This window comes from Neoarius graeffei, chromosome 6 (assembly GCF_027579695.1).
Source record: "Neoarius graeffei isolate fNeoGra1 chromosome 6, fNeoGra1.pri, whole genome shotgun sequence".
NCBI classification, from domain to species: Eukaryota; Metazoa; Chordata; class Actinopteri; order Siluriformes; family Ariidae; genus Neoarius; species Neoarius graeffei.
In genome coordinates, this window is record NC_083574.1 from 42,951,210 (window position 1) to 42,974,845 (window position 23,636).

The 23,636-nt window shown below is 42.3% G+C and overlaps 1 protein-coding gene across 4 annotated transcripts in view; it reads right to left on the reverse strand.

Moving 5' to 3' along the window:
* The window catches only part of tmtc2b (transmembrane O-mannosyltransferase targeting cadherins 2b), a 462,924-nt gene that overhangs the window by 250,171 nt on the left and 189,117 nt on the right, over positions 1–23,636 (reverse strand). For 3 of the 4 annotated variants that reach the window (XM_060923687.1, XM_060923688.1, XM_060923686.1), the window contains exon 2: positions 13,102–13,678. The exons of the other annotated variant lie outside the window; for it this stretch is intronic. In XM_060923687.1, coding sequence (XP_060779670.1) covers positions 13,102–13,678 — 577 coding nt within the window. The remainder of the gene's footprint in view (positions 1–13,101; positions 13,679–23,636) is intronic. 4 annotated transcript variants of the gene reach the window in all.

Sequence of the window (23,636 nt, forward strand, 5' to 3'; positions counted from 1 at the left end):
CAATAATTAACTGATTGCACCCACATCCTCCCATAATTTTTGTTCAATTGACACCGAATGTGCAAGAGCGTCTTCAGACTGTACTACTACGCAGATTTCTGATTCATCAAAATTGAGCCTGGAGTACATCAAAATGTTTGACTGTAAATGGAACATACTGTATACTAGCATGCAGGCTACTGATTAACCCATAAGAGCCCAGACCGATTTCTCAATCAAGGAAAATTATTGAGGAAATAAAATGAACTAAACAGACGACAAAGAAAACATTTCTGACTTTTTATTTTTTAAAATAGCACTTTCATGTCTCAAGATCTGAAATATTAAATTGCAAATTTGCAGAACACTGCAACGCTATTACACTGTTAACCCGAAAGTTCATTCTATGCAAACAGTTTGAGTAAATTCCACTTTTAAAGATTAGTTTTATTGCATTACTTAAACAGTATGAGTATATGAAGAGTATATGAGACAGTCATTGGGTGTACTCATTTTTGTAATTTTAGCATAATTATTACTGGGGGGTAAATGAATAAAAGTAAATGTTAAATGTTGTAATGACGCCAAAAACAATGAGAGAAAATCTCTTGCGATGGTGATCTCGTCAAGATGGCAGCAGTTACACTTCGGTTAAACAGCAAAAAGAAACATATAATACTAGTAACAAAACAATGCTAACTGCATAGATTAAAAAAGTGGCTATGAACAGACACGTATCATATTACGGCAGGAACAAGCAGTAGTAACATCCATGACCTTACGCTTAAAGCTCGACAAAGGAAAAACTTGACAGCAAGCTAATTAGCATTTGTTAGCGGCTACAGTCGGTACTCGGCACGTTAAAAGTGGGTCAACGTTGTAACGACATAACGTTACTGTACAATAGGGTGCATCAGTTGCCCCCTAAAAATGAAAAGTTCCTCCGATCATGATGCATTTTTGTTTTTATGTTCCTTTTGGTAAGAAAACACACTGGGTGAAATATTTTGACAAAATTCAAAAGTTTCATGGTGGCACCAGGAGCTCAAAGTTATGGAAAAAGCTGCTATTTTATGACTTTTATGACAGAATTTCGATCACTTTTCATGAAACATTATGGCACCTTATAGAATATACCAAATATCTTAGATACACATTTTTAGTACATATTCTAAATATATTATCAAGCCCAGTTTGAGTTTTAGCTGTTCATTGAATCATTGTTCAACTACTTTTAAACAATACAAATGTATTATGAATCACATTAATGCTTCTCAATCCCTTGCAAAGGTTCTTAACATGATCTCTGGCTCACAAGAAATCAATAAATGGAGTCCAACATTGTGATTCAAACCTTACACGAAAACATAAAATAAGCGTTTTTTGGCAAAAAATGAACCTCATGGTGCCACCATTAGACTTTTGAATATGGTCAAAACATTTTACAGGATGTCTTTATTGGTGAAAAGGAACACCCAAACAAAAATGCATCAGATTTTATGAAAGTGAGGGCAACTGATGCACCCTACTGTACAAGCAATGCTTATTTAATGGTAACAAACTTAAGCCCTATATGTTGAAATTCCTATCTTATTCGTTCGTTAATTTATCACACAGTCTTACCTCAGTCAACTTCTTCCCTCCTTCTGTGAAAATTCAACATCTCAGACACGGACACAAGTGGGCGGGGGATGCGTTTGATTAATGGCCCATTTCCACGACCCTTTTTCAGCTCACTTCAGCTCGCTTCAGCCCGACACGGCTCGCGTTTCGACTACCTCAGAGCAGCACAACTCAGCTCGCTTCAGCCCTACTCAGCACCCAAAACTCGCACGGTTTTGGAGTGGGGCTGAAGCGAGCCAAACCGAGCCGAGTGGGGCTGGGGGCGTGAGCAGACACTCCCCTGTGCACTGATTGGTGAGGAGGAGTGTCCTCACATACCCACACACGCCCCGCGAGCACGCTGGGATCTGTAAACACCGTAAACCCGGAAGAAGAATAATTACGAATTACGAGAATCTCTGAAGCCTTATGCGCCTCGCCTCATCTATACGCTCTTGCCAGTATCTGTCCGCGTTGTCGGTGACAACAAGCCACAGCACCAAGACCAGCAACACTAACGACTCCATGTTTATTGTTTACTATCCGGGTCGTGAGGCTACCGCTTAAAAGATCACTGATGTCACTGTTTGCGCCGCCTAACGACATCATGTGACGTCCACCCACTTCCGCTAACTCCATCCAATGTGTCCACCCACTTCCAGCCAGCACGGTTCAGCGCGGTTGTAGTCAAAATGCAACTCCAACAGCCCCGCTCAGCTCGACTCAGCCCAACTCAGCACGGCACGGCTCAGCCCAACTCAGCCACGTTGGTAGTGGAAAAGCGGCATAAGTCTCCTGGTGCCATTATAGCACGTCGGAGCGGTTCATGCCAGGCTCGAGTCCAATCCACCACTGATGAGTTGCCCAATAAGAATCCAGAATGTCATCAAAAGACGTATTTTTTTCTCAATAGATAGGTGATGTTAAAGCCTATTGGCAGTCACGAGGCAGACTACAAAACCGCAAAACCGCAGGGCATCAAGGCCACTGTGGCCTTACGGCAGATATTTTTTTCCAAGGGCACAAGGTCAAATTGAGGGGGCACGAGGGCCATGGCCCTTGTGAAATTCCTGCCCAGGATGGAAGTAAAAAGTACAGCGGAAATCAAAGTGACCAACATCTGCCAATGTTTTCAAAAGACACGCTCTTTCGGATGCTGACGTAATCAAGCCGGAAGTTTTGTTTGTTTTGATAGCAATCAGGAAAGTTTGAAAAAAGTTGGCAGTAATCGTCATTTAAACTCGTTTTTGAGCAATATTTCGTTTGGAAAACAGTTTTCAAAATGGCGGCACTGACACCTGGCTGACACTCCACGTTTCGAAGTCTCGCACGAGTCTCGTGAAGATCGCGCGGATAAGCAACACCTGCCGTCGACCAAACGAACTAAATCCAACATGGATAAAAACCGAATAGGCCAATATGTATCATATTTAATTGCAATCAGTTGCCAATACGAGTCACGATATAAGGTTACTAAAACCGAAAAGAATAACACGTTAATTAAGAAATAAAGCAAGTTTAAAAATGACTTCAGTTCTCCTTTAAAGGGGGGGAAAAAGGGTTCCTCAGTGGGTCTCTAAATAGTTGGAGGTTGGTTGGTTTATTTATCGATCTATCTATTTATTTATTTCACTTTCTAAAAGGTCCTACACAGAAGTGTTGGATCCAGTAGTCAACTGCTTATACAGATGGGGAACAGCCAGTAACGTGTCCCTCAATGCTGAGGTCTTTTCAAACTAGCAGACACACTGCTTTCCAAATAAGACACAGAAAGACATACGAACGTGTTTATTATGAGCTGCTGACAAGCCGCGCGCCTTTGCACGTCATTGCCTTGTTTTTCACTTTGATCCCAACATGTTTAGTGCTGCAGGAAACAGTTTGTCAGCTCTTCAGGTCATTTTGTCAGGATTTATCACAGAACTGCAGTGTCAAAGATGAAATAAGTCTGTTCTTCAGATCTAGGATCAGAGACATTTCACAGAGCTTAAACGTTCCACTGATAATTCTGGTAACTCTTGCTTTTATAGTCAGTCTTCATATGTCAGTGTGATGTGGCATGTACTTAAACGAGAAACTGCGGAATTTTTTTTTGCCTCTGGGTTGACGTGAGCCCCGTGAACCGTACCACAGGGTGACAGCTCTGAGAATAGCTGAGTGGAAAAACATGTAGCGTATGTACACCAATTATGAGTGTTTGATAAAGCCTGTGCTGTACTTCATCAGAACTGCTCTGGAGAAGGGTCCGAAACAAACTTCTGAATGCTTACAAACTTTCGGGACAGTAAGTGGATGTTGGCTGCCCCTAAACAATGGGGCATGTTAGTTAATAGAAAGGTGTGATACTGTATGCTAGAGTGCATGTTTATTGTCGTTTGTTCAAATAAAAGCTGGCATGGTGATGCAGCAGGGAGCGTTGCCAGCTCACAGCTCCATGGTTCCTGGTTTGATCCGGAGCTCAGGTCAGTGTAGTGTTTTGGATATTTTTCCACATGTCTGTGAGGTTTTCTTCCAGGTTCTCTGGTTTCCTCGTCTTCCCAAAAACATATTAGTAGGTAGACTGGCTACACTAAATTACCCTTAAAGGAACAGTCCACCGTACTTCCATAATGAAATATGCTCTTATCTGAATTGAGACGAGCTGCTCCGTACCTCTCCGAGCTTTGCGCGACCTCCCAGTCAGTCAGACGCAGTCAGACGCGCTGTCACTCCTGTTAGCAATGTAGCTAGGCTCAGCATGGCCAATGGTATTTTTTGGGGCTGTAGTTAGATGCGACCAAACTCTTCCGCGTTTTTCCTGTTTACATAGGTTTATATGACCAGTGATATGAAACAAGTTCAGTTAAAAAAATTGAAATGTAGCGATTTTCTATGCTATGGAAAGTCCGCACTATAATGACAGGCGTACTAACACCTTCTGCGTGCTTCGGCAGCACATTGATACGGAGCTCAGATATCAATGCGCTGCCGAAGCGCGCAGAAGGTGTTAGTACGCCTGTCATTATAGTGCGGACTTTCCATAGCATAGAAAATCGCCACGTTTCAATTTGTGTAACTGAACTTGTTTCATATCACTGGTCATATAAACCTATGTAAACAGGAAAAACGCGGAAGAGTTTGGTCACATCTAACTACAGCCCCAAAAAATACCATTGGCCATACTGAGCCTAGCTACATTGCTAACAGGAGTGACAGCGCGTCTGACTGACTGGGAGGTCGCGCAAAGCTCGGATAGGTACGGAGCAGCTCGTCTCAATTCAGATAAGAGCATATTTCATTATGGAAGTACGGTGGACTGTTCCTTTAAGCGTAAATGAAGAAGTGAGTTCTTTATAATCAGACTATCCAGTGTCACCCAGATGAGGATGAGTTCCCTTTTAAGTCTGGTTCCTCTCAAGGTTTCTTCCGCATGCCATCTCAGGGAGTTCTTCCTTGCCACCGTCGCCTCTGGATTACTCATCAGAGATAAATTTGCAGGGCTTTCCCCAAAGTGCGGATACACAGTGCTCCACTGCGATGTGCGACGTCAGCGCCACGCTGTCACTTGCACACCAAAAAAAAAAATCAATACTATAAACTGAACAACGCAGAGTACTTTCTGCACCTAAATGTCTCCTATTCCCCTTTGAAAATGAGTAATAACTATATAAATAGGAAGATATTGTAATATATAGGTCTAGACTATCCTGGTACTCAACCCAGAAGTGAAAATAAAGCGTTTCGCTGTGTGCACTGACTGCCATTCACAACCATACATAAAACCACATTCTCAGCGTTGGACGCTAGATGGCGCTGTTGTGTGATTTGACCTCAATTCTGTTCCTGGCATCCTGGAATTGGAAAATGAAGAGACGTGCTACGAAGTTGCCCAAAATCAATGAGCATTTCTAGTAAGTACACAAGACACTCTTAGTATCAGGGCTGTACTCAGTAACCAAGACATTGTCACATGTGTACAGACCCGTTTTTGCCTGACTTGTGCCTGTTGGGTTGCAGATCTGTAGTTGACAGCCGTATTGCTAATACTCTAATTTCAGATGCCATATTGTTCAATATTATGCATTTTCTGTTGCGCAATAAAATTAATTATTATACATACGGGCCAATTTTTCCATAGAATAAAAACGTATTTTATTCCCTTCTACCAGGTTTATTAATGGCATGCAGTACTGTTATCATATCGCTTATCCTCCATGTATTACGCCACTCTCCCCAATGGAGAATGAGCATGCAATATTGTTATAATATTGCATGTTGTCAAGACAACACAACGTCACTCACAAAGATCCAATGACGAAACTTTTCTGCTGTGCATGCGCATAATCATTTCTTTGTCGGCCAGGAGAGAGAAGACGGGATTAATTCAGTGCTACGTTTAAGCACTAAATAAATAAACTGAAACTAAAGATGTGCTGAACACCCGAAAGGCTACCAAAACTTCATTATGTATTCTTCACGCTTATTTACAAGAGAAAAACATACCAAAAGACATCAAAAAACTGGAAAAGAGACACATCGGAGATGTAAAACTTCTGCACTAGTGAGTGACTGACAGTTTGTGCACAAAAATGGCCGTGAGGTTTGTTTCATTAAAAGCGGAAGATTTAAAGAGACAGTTGAGTTGAACACCCGAAAGGCTGTTCAAAAACTTCACTGGATATTCTTTGCGCATATTTACAAGAGAAAAACATACCAACGGACATCAAAAAACTGGAAAAGAGAACAATAGTGGAAATATGAAGTTCTACTTGGAGGTGAGGAAACGTGACGGAGACTTTTACAAGAGGACTTCACTCGTGGACGTCACTCAGCAAAGCCCTTTTGTTTTGAACAACTGCAATGGAACAATTAACTACGACCAAAAGTAACTGAACTTGAACTGTCAATCGGTATATCGCTTGTATGTAAGTTGGGTTGTTGTTCAGGGTTTTTGGACTTGTACCATTTTTATTGTTAGAACTTTGACTTTGTACAGTACATTGGATTGACAGAACACTGAATTACATTCAATCAGAATCAGCATTCAATATTGGGAAGTTACTGCCCTGTTCTTAACTTTTTGTAAAATCTATAATTATTCCATCAAATGTGTATATATAATCTCATCTCATCTCATTATCTCTAGCCGCTTTATCCTGTTCTACAGGGTCGCAGGCAAGCTGGAGCCTATCCCAGCTGACTACGGGCGAAAGGCGGGGTACACCCTGGACAAGTCGCCAGGTCATCACAGGGCTGACACATAGACACAGACAACCATTCACACTCACATTCACACCTACGGTCAATTTAGAGCCACCAGTTAACCTAACCTGCATGTCTTTGGACTGTGGAGGAAACCGGAGCGCCCGGAGGAAACCCACGCGGACACGGGGAGAACATGCAAACTCTGCACAGAAAGGCCCTCACTGGCCACGGGGCTCGAACCCAGACCTTCTTGCTGTGAGGCGACAGCGTTAACCACTACACCACCGTGCCGCCCCAGTGTTTTCAATTCAAATCTAATTTTGCCTTTTAAATTTTGCCCCTTGCATATTTGACAAGGTAAAAAACAGCAAAGTTAATAATGTTAAATTGTGCCTAAATCAGCCCTAGATGCAAGCAGGACACACCATTTGAAGTCTCCAATTTTAAAATTTTCTGGGGGAACATGCCCCCAGATCCCCGAGCAGCCAGCCTTACGTGGCCCTTCAGGGCCCTCAAGGCCAGGCCAGCCCTTAAGGGCTGGGCTCTGCATCAGATATTTTTTTTATTCTGAGGAAAGCCCTGATTTATAAATTCATATATGTAAAATTTCTATAATGGTACTTTGTGGCAATATCCACTGTTAAAAAGCGCTTATCCAAATAAAACTGAATTGAAATGAGTGCATGAAATATGTGTGTGTGTGTGTGTGTGTGTGTGTGTGTGTGTGTGCCTGGTATCCCATCCTGGGTGTATTCCTGTACTGAGAGTACAGACGCTTCACTTTCAAACAACTCCGCCCCATCTAAAAAGTGTCCAAAGCCTGTTGGCACTGAAGCACAACTTAAGCTTCAGGCTTACACGTTAAAGTGCATATCACAGGTAAATTCAGGAGCAAGATCAATGTAATTCTCCTATTTTATATTAAACTTTGGTCAAATATCTGTCACATTTTGCGCAATTTTTTTACCTTGCGCAATACCAGAAAATTTCAGTTGAAATCAAGCCATTTGAGGCGAATTGGTCCGCCTCTGAAAAAACTTGGCGTTTGGATTTCCCGGGAAACATTGATTTTCGTGACATCGCGTGCGGGACGCCTCCTTCTGAATCCTACGTCAGCGCTGGTTTGTTTATGAGAAAACGACCTGGTGGTTTTCTGCAAATTTCTTCAACGTTATCAAGTAATTATTAAAATGGTTAACAGATGTATCGTAGGAGGGTGTAGCAACACCATTTTGATGGGATTAGTACTCATCGTTTCCCAAAAGACCGGACAATGAGAGAGAAATGGGAGCGCTTGGTCTACACAGGCTGTGCACTGAAACCGTGCAAAGCTCTCGCAGCCTGCTGGCGCTTCCGCAGGTGACGTCACGAATCTGGCTCCAGACTCCCTTGGGATTTTTCCAGATGCGTTTTGTTATTTTATTTTTTTCTGCTGTAGACAGATGGCCTTGTGCAAAATTACCCTTCTGGATGAGTGTGTAAAGGGACATACTTTCATATAAAAAAACAAAAAACGAAATTGGTCCAGAATATGCATTTTAATGTCAGGTCTGACTGAGCTTCTCATAGGTCCGTGTCCAGTCCAGGTGAGATGCTGTCAATTGTGAAGCTATAAATATGCTAGTTGCATCAGAGGCCTCAAGCTCTTACATGAAATGAGAGCGAGAACTACAGCGCATGGCGAACAGCTCACAGCAGACAGACTTTATACCTGAACGTCAAGGACGTAGTAGCTCATCTGGCCTGCCATCAAAACAACCATGACAACCAAAACATCAAACAGAACTGAAATGTGACGATGTGAGAGAGGACCGATGTCCACAACAAATTGTTTACAACAGGAAGACCAACAAAGGAATAAATTTTGTTCCCTGAGGGAAGATCGACCCAAAACATCGATCAGAACTGCATTTGCGTGATAAATGAGAGAGGAGATGCAATTCTAGTCAAAAGAAAATGTCTTAAGTTGAACTACACTACCGTTCAAAAGTTTGGGGTCACTTTGAAATGTCCTTATTTTTGAAAGAAAAGCACTGTTCTTTTCAATGAAGATCACTTTAAACTAATCAGAAATCCACTCTATACATTGCTAATGTGGTAAATGACTATTCTAGCTGCAAATGTCTGGTTTTTGGTGCAATATCTCCATAGGTATATAGAGGCCCATTTCCAGCAACTCTCACTCCAGTGTTCTAATGGTACAATGGGTTTGCTCATTGCCTCAGAAGGCTAATGGATGATTAGAAAACCCTTGTACGATCATGTTAGCACAGCTGAAAACAGTTGAGCTCTTTAGAGAAGCTAGAAAACTGACCTTCCTTTGAGCAGATTGAGTTTCTGGAGCATCACATTTGTGGGGTCGATTAAATGCTCAAAATGGCCAGAAAAATGGCTTGACTATATTTTCTATTCATTTTACAACTTATGGTGGGAAATAAAAGTGTGACTTTTCATGGAAAACACAAAATTGTCTGGGTGACCCCAAACTTTTGAACAGTAGTGTAATTACTAATTTGTGAGTAAAAATTGACAATGCAATGAGCAAGTTTTGTGCAGAAGGTCTAGTTCTTTCAAATAAAACAAATCAGAACTGAAGTCCACTGAGAACGGAGGGAGGAGACACGATTTAACTGAAAACAAGAAGACAGAGTCATCTGTATCCCCCGCCCTATATACCAACTCTATACCACATTTCAAGATATTATTTGTCACATTTTTCAAGTTGTGCTGCAGGAAACCAACCCTACCTCTTTACACTGACCTCAGCAGCCCATGGCATAAACCCACCGGACCTTTGGTCCAGCTGAGCTAAAAAGTCAAATTTCTCGCATTTCTTAGTATCAAAAGGCACATATACATTACTTAATCAACACATATACCAACTTTCAAGACCGTACCGCTCATAGTTTTCAAGTTCTGCTCCGGAAACAAAACCTAAGACTAACCTGAGAGACTAAGTCTGAAATTGTTTCCATGGAAACATGAAAAATTTAAATTTCTCAAATTTCTTAGTATGAAAAGGCACATCTACATCACCTTGTTAACATGTATACCAAGTTTCAAATCCATATCATGAAGTTTTGGATATATGCTCTTAGAAACAAAGTCAAAATCTATTTTTATGGAAATATTTGAAAAAAAATTTTTTTTTTCCAAAAATCCAAAATAGTAAAAGGCACCAGTTCACATGTTGCTTGATATGTATACAAAGTTTCATGAAGATACCTTCAATAGTTTTAAAGATATGACCTGGAAACGAAAACGTGACCGGATGGATAGCCGGCTGGATGGACGGAACCCATTTCTTATATCCCCTGCCCAAACTTCATTTGGGCGGGGATAATAAACAAAGTTGTAAACAAATTGTTTACAACATGAAAATCAACAAACAAACGACCAAGTTTTGTTCCCCGAGGGAAGATCTACCCAAACCATCGATCAGAACTGAAATCGGAGATATGATTCTAATGAGAAGTCCCAAAATTCGTTAAGGTGACCTAATTAGCAATTCGTGAGCAAAAATTTGACGACACAATGACCAAGTTTTGTACAGAAGGTCTAGTTCTTTCAAACGAAACAATCAGAACTGAAATCCATTGAGAACTGAGGGAGGAGAGAGGATTTAACTGAAAATAAACAAAGTTGTAGGAAAATCAACAAACAAATAACCAAGTTTTGTTCTTCAATTAAAGATCTACCCAGAACATCGATCAGAACTGAAATCGGATCAGAAATCAGAAAGGAGATACAATTCTACACTGTAAAAAATTATTTGTTGTTTTAACTTAAAAAAGTTAGTGCCCAGGCTGCCTTAAAATTTTGAGTTCATTGAAATTCACACAGTAAGTTAAATTGTTGTGAGCTTACTATATTAATTTCAGTGAACTCAAAATTTTAAGGCAGCCCTTGCACTATGGAATCAATTTTGTGCCAAAAATGTTCATACAATACCTTTGAAATATCAAACAAAAACGATAAATCAAAATTAAAAAAAAAAATTAAAAAAAGTCAAATTTTTTTAGACTGGCAAACAAATTATTTGTGTAATCGTGCAAAATATCAGTCTATTCCTCTTCAGAAACCTTTTATTTTTGTTCCGCGTCTTTCTCAGTTTTGTTTGGCGTAATTTATTTTGGTTGCGATTCCAGCTCTCTCGTTTGCGCTCCCTGACTTTTTGCTTGCAGTTTTGGCACAAACTTCCCGTGTGGGCGGGCTGTCCAGGAACGCATTCCCATTGGGTAACTTGTGTTTGACTGACAGCTACGCTCAGCCATTCCCCCGGAAGCTGTTGAGGCCATTTCCTACTCGGATTCTGGCGGACTGTTTGACGAGTGAGCGATCCATTGACGGTAAACAAGGATCGAGTGGACTTCAGTGGCGACTATGATATTGAATTAATTCAACAAAGTGTAAGTACGGGACAAATGTGTTGTATGTGTTGCAGTAGTGCACATTATGCAGGCGTGTTTAACGTTAGCAAGACAGCTATTATATTGGGTAGTGGAGCTAAGGCTAACATTTGACTTGCCACGAAACACCTGCATAAATGTGCACTACTGCAACACATACAACACATCTGTCCCGCACTTACACTTTGTTGAATTAATTCAATATCATAGTCGCCACTGAAGTCCACTCGATCCTTGTTTACCGTCAATGGATTGGTCACTCGTCAAACAGTCCGCCAGAATCCGAGTAGGGAATGGCTGAGCGTAGCTGTCAGTCAAACACAAGTTAGCCAATGGGAATGCGTTCCTGGACAGCCCACCCACACGTGAAGTTTGTGCCAAAACTGCAAGCAAAAAGTCAGGGAGCGCAAACGAGAAAGCTGGAATCGCAACCAAAATAAATTACATCAAACAAAACTGAGAAAGACGCGGAACAAAAATAAAAGGTTTCTGAAGAGTAATAGACTGATATTTTGCACGATTACACGAATAATTTGTTTGCCAGTCTAAAAAAAATTGACTTTCTTTTTTTTGAATTTTGATTTGTCGTTTTTGTTTGATATTTCAAAAGTATTGTATGAACATTTTGGCACAAAATTGATTCCATATTGCACCAACTTTTTTAAGTTAAAACAACAAATCATTTTTTACAGTTTAGTGAGAGGCCTGGAAAATTTGTTAATTTGGCCTAATTAGTAACTCGTTTGCAAAAAAATTTGACAAAACAACGACCGCGTTTTGTGCGGAGTGATGAGTTTTTCCAAACAAAACAATCGAAGCGGAAATCCGTGGAGAACTGACGGAGGAGATACGATTTAACTGAATCGTGGACGAAGGACGGACAATGGATGACGGACGCCACGCCATGGTGATAGCTCATCGGCTTTATGGCCAGATCAGCTAATTACAGGACAGTGAGATGCACACAGATTCACATAGCTCATGTGCAGACGTGAAACTGCATCACTACATCCTGAAGCAGCCATGACTTCACGTCACACTGGCGCACGTCATTTTCAATTTGCATGGTCTCACCGGGGGTCAACAAAGTCAGCAGGTCTCATGGGGACATGGTTCTGGATAAGCCACAGCTGAGGCAATGCTGCTGCCCTGACAGTCAGACGCTTGAAAAGAGGGTTTGCACGAGAGAGAATTGCATCACTATGCGAAATCTGTTTCTTTACATTGATTTCAGTGAACTTCGGACACTTTTCCTCTCTCTCTCTCTCTCTCTCTCTATGATTGATCTCTTCACTAATTGCTTTCTCATGTAAGAAAAATACTTCCACATCATTATTTGGCCTAAGAGGACCATTCATCTCCATCGCCTGCCCTGCATTAATGCAGCAATTAAACCTTTTTGAATGTTATCAAGCCATTCTCAAAGTTATTAGTTTTATTATTGTGGAAATTTTGTAATTATCACGGGTTCATTAAATTAGAGCTTGAATCACTGCTGCTTATAGAGCTGGCATTTACAGTGTCCTGAACAAGAGCAAACACTTTATTGAACCATTACACACTTCCTATATAAAATCACAAAACACAAACTCACTGGCCCGTTACATTTAAACAAACTGAGCACAAATGTTTCTTTGTTTGCCGTTGCTCGTTTAGACTTTTGGAGCACTGGAGAACAAAAACCCCACTCCAGTTCATTTCAGATCATCCAGCTGAATATACACAGAAACTGATTTCCTAAAGAAAAGCAAACACACACATACACACACAATGATATTGGTTTTCCACCCATGGGTCACTGAGCGCTCATTGAAGTAGAAGGGAGTGGAGGAAATCACTTGCATGTGTCAAAAGAAAAAAAAAACAAAAACAAAACAGCGCTGACCTGCCAAAGATCACAACAAAAATGCAACACAAATTTCTTTACCTTGTAGAAGATTCCGGGGAGCTGCTGCAGCTTCATCCGGTGGAAGACAAACACGTCGTAGACAGCTGCCACGGCGAGCACGGTGATGCCCTGCTCCTTCCATAGCACGCTACAGGCCGAGCAGGCCAGGCTGCCCGCAAACCACGCCCAACACTGACGCTGGGCCCCCTCCGCCCGCTGGTCACAGTGCCCCACATAACAGAGCAGTGCCAGGAGGAAAAACAGTGCCGCTCCCACATCGGCACGGCCAACGATGCCTGCGACAGCCTCGGTGTGAACAGGATGCGAGGCGAATAGCAGTCCTGCAAGCAGCCTCCAGCAGCCCGTACCCAGCAGCAGGCGTGCCAGGCGTGTAAACAGTGCCGTTACGATGCAGTGAAGGGCCACGTTGGCTAAGTGGTAGCCCCATGGCTCCAGGCCACTCAGGGCATAGTTGATGCGAAAGGAGAGAGTACAGAGAGGCCGGTAGGACTTGTGGCTGCCGCTGTGTGTGAGTAAGGTACCCCAGAAATCATCATAGAACACGTTGGTCCATGGTGTCTCAGGAAGCAGGTCCTGGTTGGTTTTGATAGCACGGCTGGAAAACAAACAGAGAAAGAGAAACCTACAGTATGTACGGTATAAGCACTCGACATGGACTTCAGTGAAAGCTGGAGATGTACAACAACAGTAAGCAGAGAACCTTTGTGAAAGAAAAGCAGGTCGGGTAAACAAGGCAAAAAGTTGAAGCAGTGTTTATGCTGTTGACGATTTTTTTTTTCACTTCTGTATGTAGGTTCTGGGTTTTTTTTTTCCTGGATATTTGAAGCAAAACACACATTTTACCACAGATTTTTATTCGTTCATCCGGCCGACAGGCTGATGAACTTATGCCATCATGTGTTGTCCGTCAAGCATCCGTCCGGTGTCGTCCACATTTCACAAAAATCGCTTCTTCTCTCTCAATTCTTCACCGATTTTTATTCTTTTTGGCAGGAAGGTGGTCTGCCTGGGGTGCATATACTGTAGCTTCTACCCAAATTTGCATAATTGCAATTAATAATGAAGATACGGAGTAATTAAGCCCTAACAAGCAGCTTCTACGCAAATCGTGTTTTCTCTTTCAATTTTGCATATAACTTCTACCCAGACTTGCTGAATTACAATTATTAATGAAGTTATGGACTAATTAAGCCTTAATGAGCAGTTCAACAAAAATCACTTCTTCTCGGTCAATTCCTCGCCATTTTGGATTCTTTTTTTATGGCAAATAGGTCGGTATTCCTAGGGTGAATATAGCTTATATATATAGCGTATATAACTTGCAACATTTATTGCGCAAGATGGCCCACTTTAAAGCATTCCTTCTGAATTAGACGGGGCTGGAGTGAGCTACGCCATCATTGACTGTTTTTTTTTTTTTTTTAATCTTGCGCGCTACGTAGTAAGGTGTTTTTAGTCGGGTTTCTTTGTTTTTTTGTTAACAAGATAACAGGAAAATGGCTGGCTCAATCTTCATGAAACTTTCAGGATGGGTGGGCATTGGTCTCAAATAGAACCTCCAACATTTTGAGGGTCATCCGGTCACCAAAAAGGTCAAAATCATTTTTGTTGTGTCTACTGCCTCATATAGCGGCGCTAACCACTATGTCATCGTGCTGTAAGAATGTAAGAGCACTGTACATGCGCATACACGTGTTCTGATTCAAATGGCCGGTGAGTGTATACAATTCGGTTCACCGTTTGAAATAAATGGACGAGACTAAAGAAATCACTTTCAGACATCTCATCTCATTATCTCTAGCCGCTTTATCCTGTTCTACAGGGTCGCAGGCAAGCTGGAGTCTATCCCAGCTGACTACGGGCGAAAGGCGGGGTACACCCTGGACAAGTCGCCAGGTCATCACAGGGCTGACACATTCCAAGTTTTTTGGAATCGGGGTTGTATAATATTTTTGTCTCATTTGTTTAACTGGGTTCTCTTTATCTACTTTTAGGACTTGTGTGAAAATCTGATGTTGTTTTAGGTCATATTTATGCAGAAATATAGAAAATTCCAAAGGGTTCACAAACTTTTTCAAGCACCACTGTACGTAGTTCATTTAGTCACTAGTGACCAACAGCGTCAAACAAGGTGCAAGGTGCCAGTGCCAGTTTTTTCCCTCAGTACACGTGGTAAATATCTCAAACTCAAGGCTTGTGGGCTAAACTATGCAAGCAGCTGCACAAATTTGCAAAAGGATATACTGAAATGGCCCATAGTACTTGATTTTTCAGCATTTTCACAGCAGCTAGACTTCACAGCAGACTTATAGCATAGCGACCACACATGCTCCTCATGCGCCACTGCCAGTGTATAGCATGTGGGATTGCACCTGACATGACTGAAACGCTGCTTCAAAATCAACACCTCCTTTCTGCTGTGTTTGATGCAAGTCACCCATCCATCACCCACGAGAGAGACATACAAACGTGTGGAGAAAAAAAAAGTCGATTGAGCATGAAGACAAGAGAAGGCTGTCTGAGGACATGTGCGTCTCTCTGAGCAGAGATGACCTCGTATGACTTCTTTAATCACCTTTAATCATTGCAATAAATGTTACAGCACTTAAGCCTAATACTGCTTCCAGCTGAATCGTCTGTTTGGCGGTCATCCTAAAAACGTCCTAATCTACTTTCAGAGACGGGGTTAACGGTGTAAATCAATAGTATAAATAATATATGAAAAATGAATAGCTGTAGATTACGGTCCTTCAAAGGTTCACATCAGTGCTGATGTGGCCCGCACAGAATTTGAGCTTGACATGTCTGATCTATACACTCTCCCTGATCAAACATCTCATCTCATTATCTGTAGCCGCTTTATCTTGTTCTACAGGGTCGCAGGCAAGCTGGAGTCTATCCCAGCTGACTACGGGCGAAAGGCGGGGTACACCCTGGACAAGTCGCCAGGTCATCACAGGGCTGACACATAGACACAGACAACCATTCACACTCACATTCACACCTACGGTCAATTTAAGGCCAAATTATGCTGACAACCCAGTCCTCGCAGATGGCGTCGCAGACAGCGTCTGCGTAGCTCCCCCACCTTCGCAGACGCTCTGCGCGCACCTCCCAAAAATTGTGACCACCGCAGAAGCCTCGCAGACAGCATCGCAGACAAGAGGGCTCTGATTGGTCCACTCTACATCCGCTGTACACGCACTTCCGCTTCCCTACTTTCCCGGTTTGTTTTGTTTTCACGACCGCCATTTTTAAAAACACGAGCGAAGATGGAGCAGCACGAAGAGCGGTTGATCGAGGAAGTGAGGAAGTACGTACATCTATACGACTCCAGTTCTAGTCATTATAAGTAACTGGAGGATAAACACTCCACTAACCACACCCACCAACTACTCCTAGCGATTTCGCGACTTCGCGCCCCCTTGCGTTGTGGCGGTGAATAACATCGCGCACGCCTATTACTCCCTGCTCAACGATAAATTACAACTGTCTGCGAAAAGCTATCTGCGAAAGCCTTGTCGCAAGAGCATGCGGAGGCCCTTAGAGTCACCAGTTAGCCTAACCTGCATGTCTTTGGACTGTGGGGGAAACCGGAGCAAACCCACGCAGAGAACATGCAAACTCCGCACAGAAAGGCCCTCGCCGGCCACGGGGCTCGAACCCGGACCTTCTTGCTGCGAGGCGACAGCGCTAACCACTACACCACTGTGCCGCCCCCCTGATCAAACATCTCAACTCTCTTTACCTTGTATGGTGTTCGGGTCTGTGGGACCCGTTTTCATTTTTTATCAAAGGAACGATGATACGATTAATTATTTTTTCAAACTCAGACTCATTGGCCTTTGGCTCATGTTCTGTGAAGAACATATATCAGAACACATTTTCGATGACCACACACTGTACAGCCCCCCCTACACATTTATATTACATACAGGATGTTCGGGTCCACTGGACCCGGGGCTAATAAAAGTGTGTACCTTCACTCTGTCCTCCTCCTGTCCAGGCCTGCTATTAGTGTGTGTGTGTGAGTTTTGTTTTTCCGCCCCTGCCGTTCAAGCAGCGACACCTGTCTGCTCTCACATTCCTACACATTTTACCCTCTGTCTTGCGGGAACCAAGACAGAAGTTCCCATAAATTGGGGGCGGGACACAATAAATATAGCTTTTCCAATGTGGCTCCTTATCACAACTGATCAAGATGGCCAAAAGATTCTCTGCTCAGATGGCCTTGCAAATGATTTTGGAAGAGAGAGAAGCGTTTGATGATGTAGAGAAAGACGTTTCGGAACGTGAGGATCACATTTCTGAAAATTCAGAGTCTGACAGTGACTTTGAAGAAGAGGGTGAGATGGAGCATCAGCCAGTCCCAGAACGAAGACGAGCATGGGGATGATGTGTTGTATAGACTGACATGGTTACTGTATGTGTTCAGCTTGTGTTGTGTAAACTGAACTGAATGGGTTAAATTTCTAATGAAATTCAAAGAAATAAAAATCAGTTGTTATGGAAAACCTGGGCGGCAGGGTGGTGTAGTGGTTAGCGCTGTCGCCTCACAGCAAGAAGGTCCGGGTTCGAGCCCCGTGGCCGGCGAGGGCTAGTCTGGCTAACGTGACTGCAAAGCTCTAAGAGCTATTGGTCTGGCCAAGATATTAAGCCCAACCGTTTCCCTAAGCGTGTGGTTGACCCGCCTCCCTGAAATGCCTCAGTTTGCTACTGGTCGAAGCCAGAAAAGGCTGTGATGAAGCTTAAACCAATCACATCACTCTTTCCTCTGACGTATGTGACGCGACGGGGCTAACTGGTAGATTAAACTCTTACCGAAGCCGGTCGGGAGCAAGGCGAAAACGTCCTTCCTTTCAATAAATACCTCCAGGGCTGCTCTTTGCTCCGTTTTCAATGAGAACTTCCCGTTGAATGCTTTCAATACAGCATTTGTGAATTAAGCGCTTCCGGCATAGATTCTGTAAACAATCTATGGCTTCCGGTCGCAGTTCTACTACGTCACTGCCTTGAACACGCCTCTACCCAGGGCCGTTGGAGATGCTCAAAGTTGATTGGTTCCTGATTTTTCGGGAGCTTGGAAATGCTGTAGATAGCTTGCCTGGCCAGACTAAGCTCGCAACAGGCCCTCATGTCACGCGTCACGCTTAGGATGGGCGGGCCCAGGCTAGGCGAGGGCCTTTCTGTGTGGAGTTTGCATGTTCTCCCCATGTCCGCGTGGGTTTCCTCCGGGTGCTCCGGTTTCCCCCACAGTCCAAAGACATGCAGGTTAGGTTAACTGGTGACTCTAAATTGACCGTAGGTGTGAATGTGAGTGTGAATGGTTGTCTGTGTCTATGTGTCAGCCCTGTGATGACCTGGCGACTTGTCCAGGGTGTACCCCGCCTTTCGCCCGTAGTCAGCTGGGATAGGCTCCAGCTTGCCTGTGACCCTGTAGAACAGGATAAAGCGGCTGCAGATAATGAGATGAGATGGAAAACCTTGCTTCATTTGTAAATTTGAAGATAAACATCTTTTTCCCCACTCATATCTTGACTGTAATTGATTTTCTTTTTGTAAAATTATATTTTATTAAAAAACAAAAAAAACGAGTAGCACTTTTTTTTTAAATAAATGTAATCTAACAAAGGTAAAGGGCAAATATTAACCATATATGCTGTTTCTGTTGCTTGTAATTGGGGTGAAGTAACCATCTGTTAATATTTTATGCAAAATTGTGTTGAATTTAAAGCACCAAAATGCAGCGGGTCCACCAGACCCACGGACACTGGCTGAGTAACAAAAATACGAACACCACACAAGGGTTAGAGTGCAGTATATAAGCACATACAACGCAATACACACATAGTACAAGTCATACAAAAAGGATCAGATGTGTCCTCCACAATTATTGGCATCCCTTGTAAAGATTAGTAAAAAGGGTTTGAAAAAAAAATCCACCTTTTGACGAAGTCGCTTCATCCCACACTAAAAAAAAATGAGAAAAATCCAACCTTTAATTGAAAAATTTATTCAGAGAAAACCAAATCCCTTATCAAGAAAATTATTTTCAATAAAAACACATTATTATTGGCACCCCTGCCTTTAATACTTTGTACACCCTCCCTTTGGCAGTAAAACAGCACTGAGTCTCTCCTGTAACATTTTATAAGGTTGGAGATACAGAGCAGGGCATCTGAGATCATTCCTCTTTACACAATCTCTCCAGAGCATCCACGGTCCTCGGCCCTCTCTTGTACACTCTCCTCTAGTCTGGCTAACGCAACTTCAAAGCTCTGCGAGCATTTGGTCTGGCATAGATATTAAGCCCAACCGTTTCCCTAAGCGCGTGGTTGACCCGCCTCCCTGAAATGCCTCAGTTTGCTACTGGTCGAAGCCAGAAAAGGCTGTGACGAAGCTTAAACCAATCACATCACTCTTTCCTCTGACATATGTGACGCGACGGAAACTGCTTGAGTAACAGGAAGAAGAAGGAGGAGCTGAAGAGGAAGAGGACGATAATAGTGCGATCAAAGGCGAGACGACCACAACGATAGGATTCTCGCTGAGCCCCATTGATTTGGCTACCAGCGGGGCTAACTGGTAGATTAAACTCTTACCGAAGCCGGTCGGGAGCAAGGCGAAAACGTCCTTCCTTTCAATAAATACCTCCAGGGCTGCTCTTTGCTCCGTTTTCAATGAGAAATTCCCATTGAATGCTTTCAATACAGCATCTACCGCTGTGTCAAAGGCTTGCCGCTGCTCCATGTTCGTAATGTTTCTAGTGAATGAAGCGCTTCCGGCATAGATTCTGTAAACAATCTATGGCTTCCGGTCGCAGTTCTACTACGTCACTGCCTTGAACACGCCTCTACCCAGGGCCGTTGGAGATGCTCAAAGTTGATTGGCTCCCGATTTTTCGGGAGCTTGGAAGAGCTGGAGATAGCTTGCCTTGCCAGACTAAGTTCACAACAGCCCCCCGTGTTGCGTCACACTTAGGATGGGCGGGCCCTCTCCTCTTCAGCTCAAACCACAAGTTTTCAACAGGGTTCAGGTTAGGGGACTGAGATGGCCATGGTAGAAGCTTGATTCCGTGGTCATTGAATAGACCATAGAACACGGTTCCAGTCAAAGTTATTGTCATGTTTTGCAAACTTCCGGTGCTTGCATTCGTAGTTAACGGACAGTAAAGGCTTTTTTTCTGGCACCTTCCAAATAATCTGTTGGCATGGAGGTGGAGTCTGATGGTGGTTTTGGAGACTTGGAAACCTCAAGATATTACTTTTCTCATCATTCACCAACAGTGATCCTTGGGGATTTTTTTTTGCCTCTCTTACCATCCTCCTCTCTATGCATGGGGGAAAACACTAGTGCATCTCAAACAATTAAAATATTGCAAATTTTTTTTTCCCATAATTTAATTCAAAAAGGTAAATTTTCATATATTCTAGATTCATTACACGTCAAGTGAAATATCTCAAGCCTTTTTTGGTTTGTTTTAATTTTGATGACTATGGCTTATAGCTTGTGAAAATCAGAAATCCAGTGTCTCAAATTATTAGAATAATTTGACAACTGTCCAGTCTTCCCCATGACTGTGGTTGCATGTACTGAACTAGACCGAGATACACAGCATTTATACCATTTTATTCAAACTTGAAATGAAATATTCTAATATTCTGAGATGACTTTTTTTGTGCTGTAGGCCATAAATCTCATCTCATTATCTGTAGCCGCTTTATCCTGTTCTACAGGGTTGCAGGCAAGCTGGAGCCTATCCCAGCTGACTACGGGCGAAAGGCGGGGTACACCCTGGACAAGTCGCCAAGTCATCACAGGGCTGACACATAGACACAGACAACCATTCACACTCACATTCACACCTACGGTCAATTTAGAGTCACCAGTTAACCTAACCTGCATGTCTTTGGACTGTGGGGGAAACCGGAGCACCCGGAGGAAACCCACGCGGACACGGGGAGAACATGCAAACTCCGCACAGAAAGGCCCTCGCCGGCCACGGGGCTCGAACCCAGAACCTTCTTGCTGTGAGGCGACAGTGCTAACCACTACACCACCGTGCCACCCTAGGCCATAAATATCAAAATTAAAATAGAAAAATGCTAGAAACATTTTAGTTTACGTGCAATGAGTCTACAATATATTAAATTTTCACTTTCTTAAATAACTGATAGAAAATATAGAACTTTTTCATGATATTCTAATTGTTTGAGATGCATTAGTAAACTTGGGTCCTCTTCAAGGCAAATTTGTAACAGTTCCAGTTGTCTTCCTTTTTTTTTTTTTATTATTTCCCTCACAGTAGAAATGGACATTTTCAGGCAACTAGCTTTTTTTTTTAATAACCATTCCCTGACTTATGAAGGTCAACACACTTCTCCCTCATTTGGTTTGTGTGTTCTTTTACTCGTATCTTTCCCAAGTTGATGGATGACTGACCCTGTGTCTGAAATCACTCACTTGTTCACTACTCCCTATATAGGGAATTACTATATACAGTGGTGCTTGAAAATTTGTGAACCCTTTAGAATTTTCTATATTTCTGCATAAATATAACCTAAAACATCATCAGATTTTCACACAAGTCCTAAAAGTAGATAAAGAGAACCCAGTTAAACAAATGAGACAAAAATATTATACTTGGTCATTTATTTATTGAGGAAAATGATCCAATATTACATATCTGTGAATGGCAAAAGTATGTGAACCTCTCGGATTAGCAGTTAATTTGAAGGTGAAATTAGAGTCAGGTGTTTTCAATCAATGGGATGACAATCAGGTGTGAGTGGGCACCCTGTTTTATTTAAAGAACAGGGATCTATCAAAGTCTGATCTTCACAACACATGTTTGTGGAAGTGTATCATGGCATGAACAAAGGAGATTTCTGAGGACCTCAGAAAAAGCATTGTTGATGCTCATCAGGCTGGAAAAGGTTACAAAACCATCTCTAAAGAGACTCCACCAATCCACAATCAGACAGATTGTATACAAATGGAGGAAATTCAAGACCATTGTTACCCTCCCCAGGAGTGGTCGACCAACAAAGATCATGCCAAGAGCAAGGTGTGTAATAGTCGGCGAGGTCACAAAGGACCCCAGGGTAACTTCTAAGCAACTGAAGGCCTCTCTCACACTGTCTAATGTTAATGTTCATGAGTCCACCATCAGGAGAACACTGAACAACAATGCTGTGCATGGAAGGGTTGCAAGGAGGAAGCCACTGCTCTCCAAAAAGAACATTGCTGCTCATCTGCAGTTTGCTAAAGATCACGTGGACAAGCCAGAAGGCTATTGGAAAAACATTTTGTGGACGGATGAGACCAAAATTGAACTTTTGGTTTAAATGAGAAGTGTTATGTTTGGAGAAAGAAAAACACTGCATTCCAGCATAAGAACCTTATCCCATCTGTGAAACATGGTGGTGGTAGTATCATGGTTTGGGCCTGTTTTGCTGCATCTGGGCCAGGACAGCTTGCCATCATTGATGGAACAATGAATTCTGAATTATACCAGTGAATCCTAAAGGAAAATGTCAGGACATCTGTCCATGAACTGAATCTCAAGAGAAGGTGGGTCATGCAGCAAGACAACGACCCTAAGCACGCAAGTTGTTCTACCAAAGAATGGTTAAAGAAGAATAAAGTTAATGTTTTGGAATGGCCAAGTCAAAGTCCTGACCTTAATCCAATCGAAATGTTGTGGAAGGACCTGAAGCGAGCAGTTCATGTGAGGAAACCCACCAACATCCCAGAGTTGAAGCTGTTCTGTACAGAGGAATGGGCTAAAATTCCTCCAAGCCGGTGTGCAGGACTGATCAACAGTTACCAGAAATGTTTAGTTACAGTTATTGCTGCACAAGGGGGTCACACCAGATACTGAAAGCAAAGGTTCACATACTTTTGCCACTCACAGATATGTAATATTGGATAATTTTCCTCAATAAATAAATGACCGAGTGTAATATTTTTGTCTCATTTGTTTAACTGGGTTCTCTTTATCTACTTTTAGGACTTGTGTGAAAATCTGATGATGTCTTAGCTCATATTTATGCAGAAATATAGAACATTCTAAAGGGTTCACAAACTTTCAAGCACCACTGTAGAGGCCTATATATTGAGCTCATTGGTAAAATGAAGGGAAAAAAACGCTTTTGGACACTACTCCGTCGCACAGTAATTTACGTCATTACTGTCACACAATTAAAACGTGCCGATCAGTCGGCTGGTGGGTTTTCAAAATAATAAATCCATGCATGTATTTTTGTGATAAATCCATATTATTCCGAGTGTATTTCCCACATTAATAAATACAAAGTACCTGCATCTTTCAGTTCTTTCAAATCAAGGCTGAATACTTTCTTCTTTGCCGCTGCCTTTTATTAAATCAAATTTGAGGCTTTTGATCTGATTTCTTTCAGGGCAACTGCAATACATGATGGGATGTATTGCTTGGTTAATGACCATCGGTTGCACACTACTTTTCATGATGCATTGTGGGATACATCTGGAGCTCAAAAGTATATCAACAGCAGACCAAAATAAGGATTTTT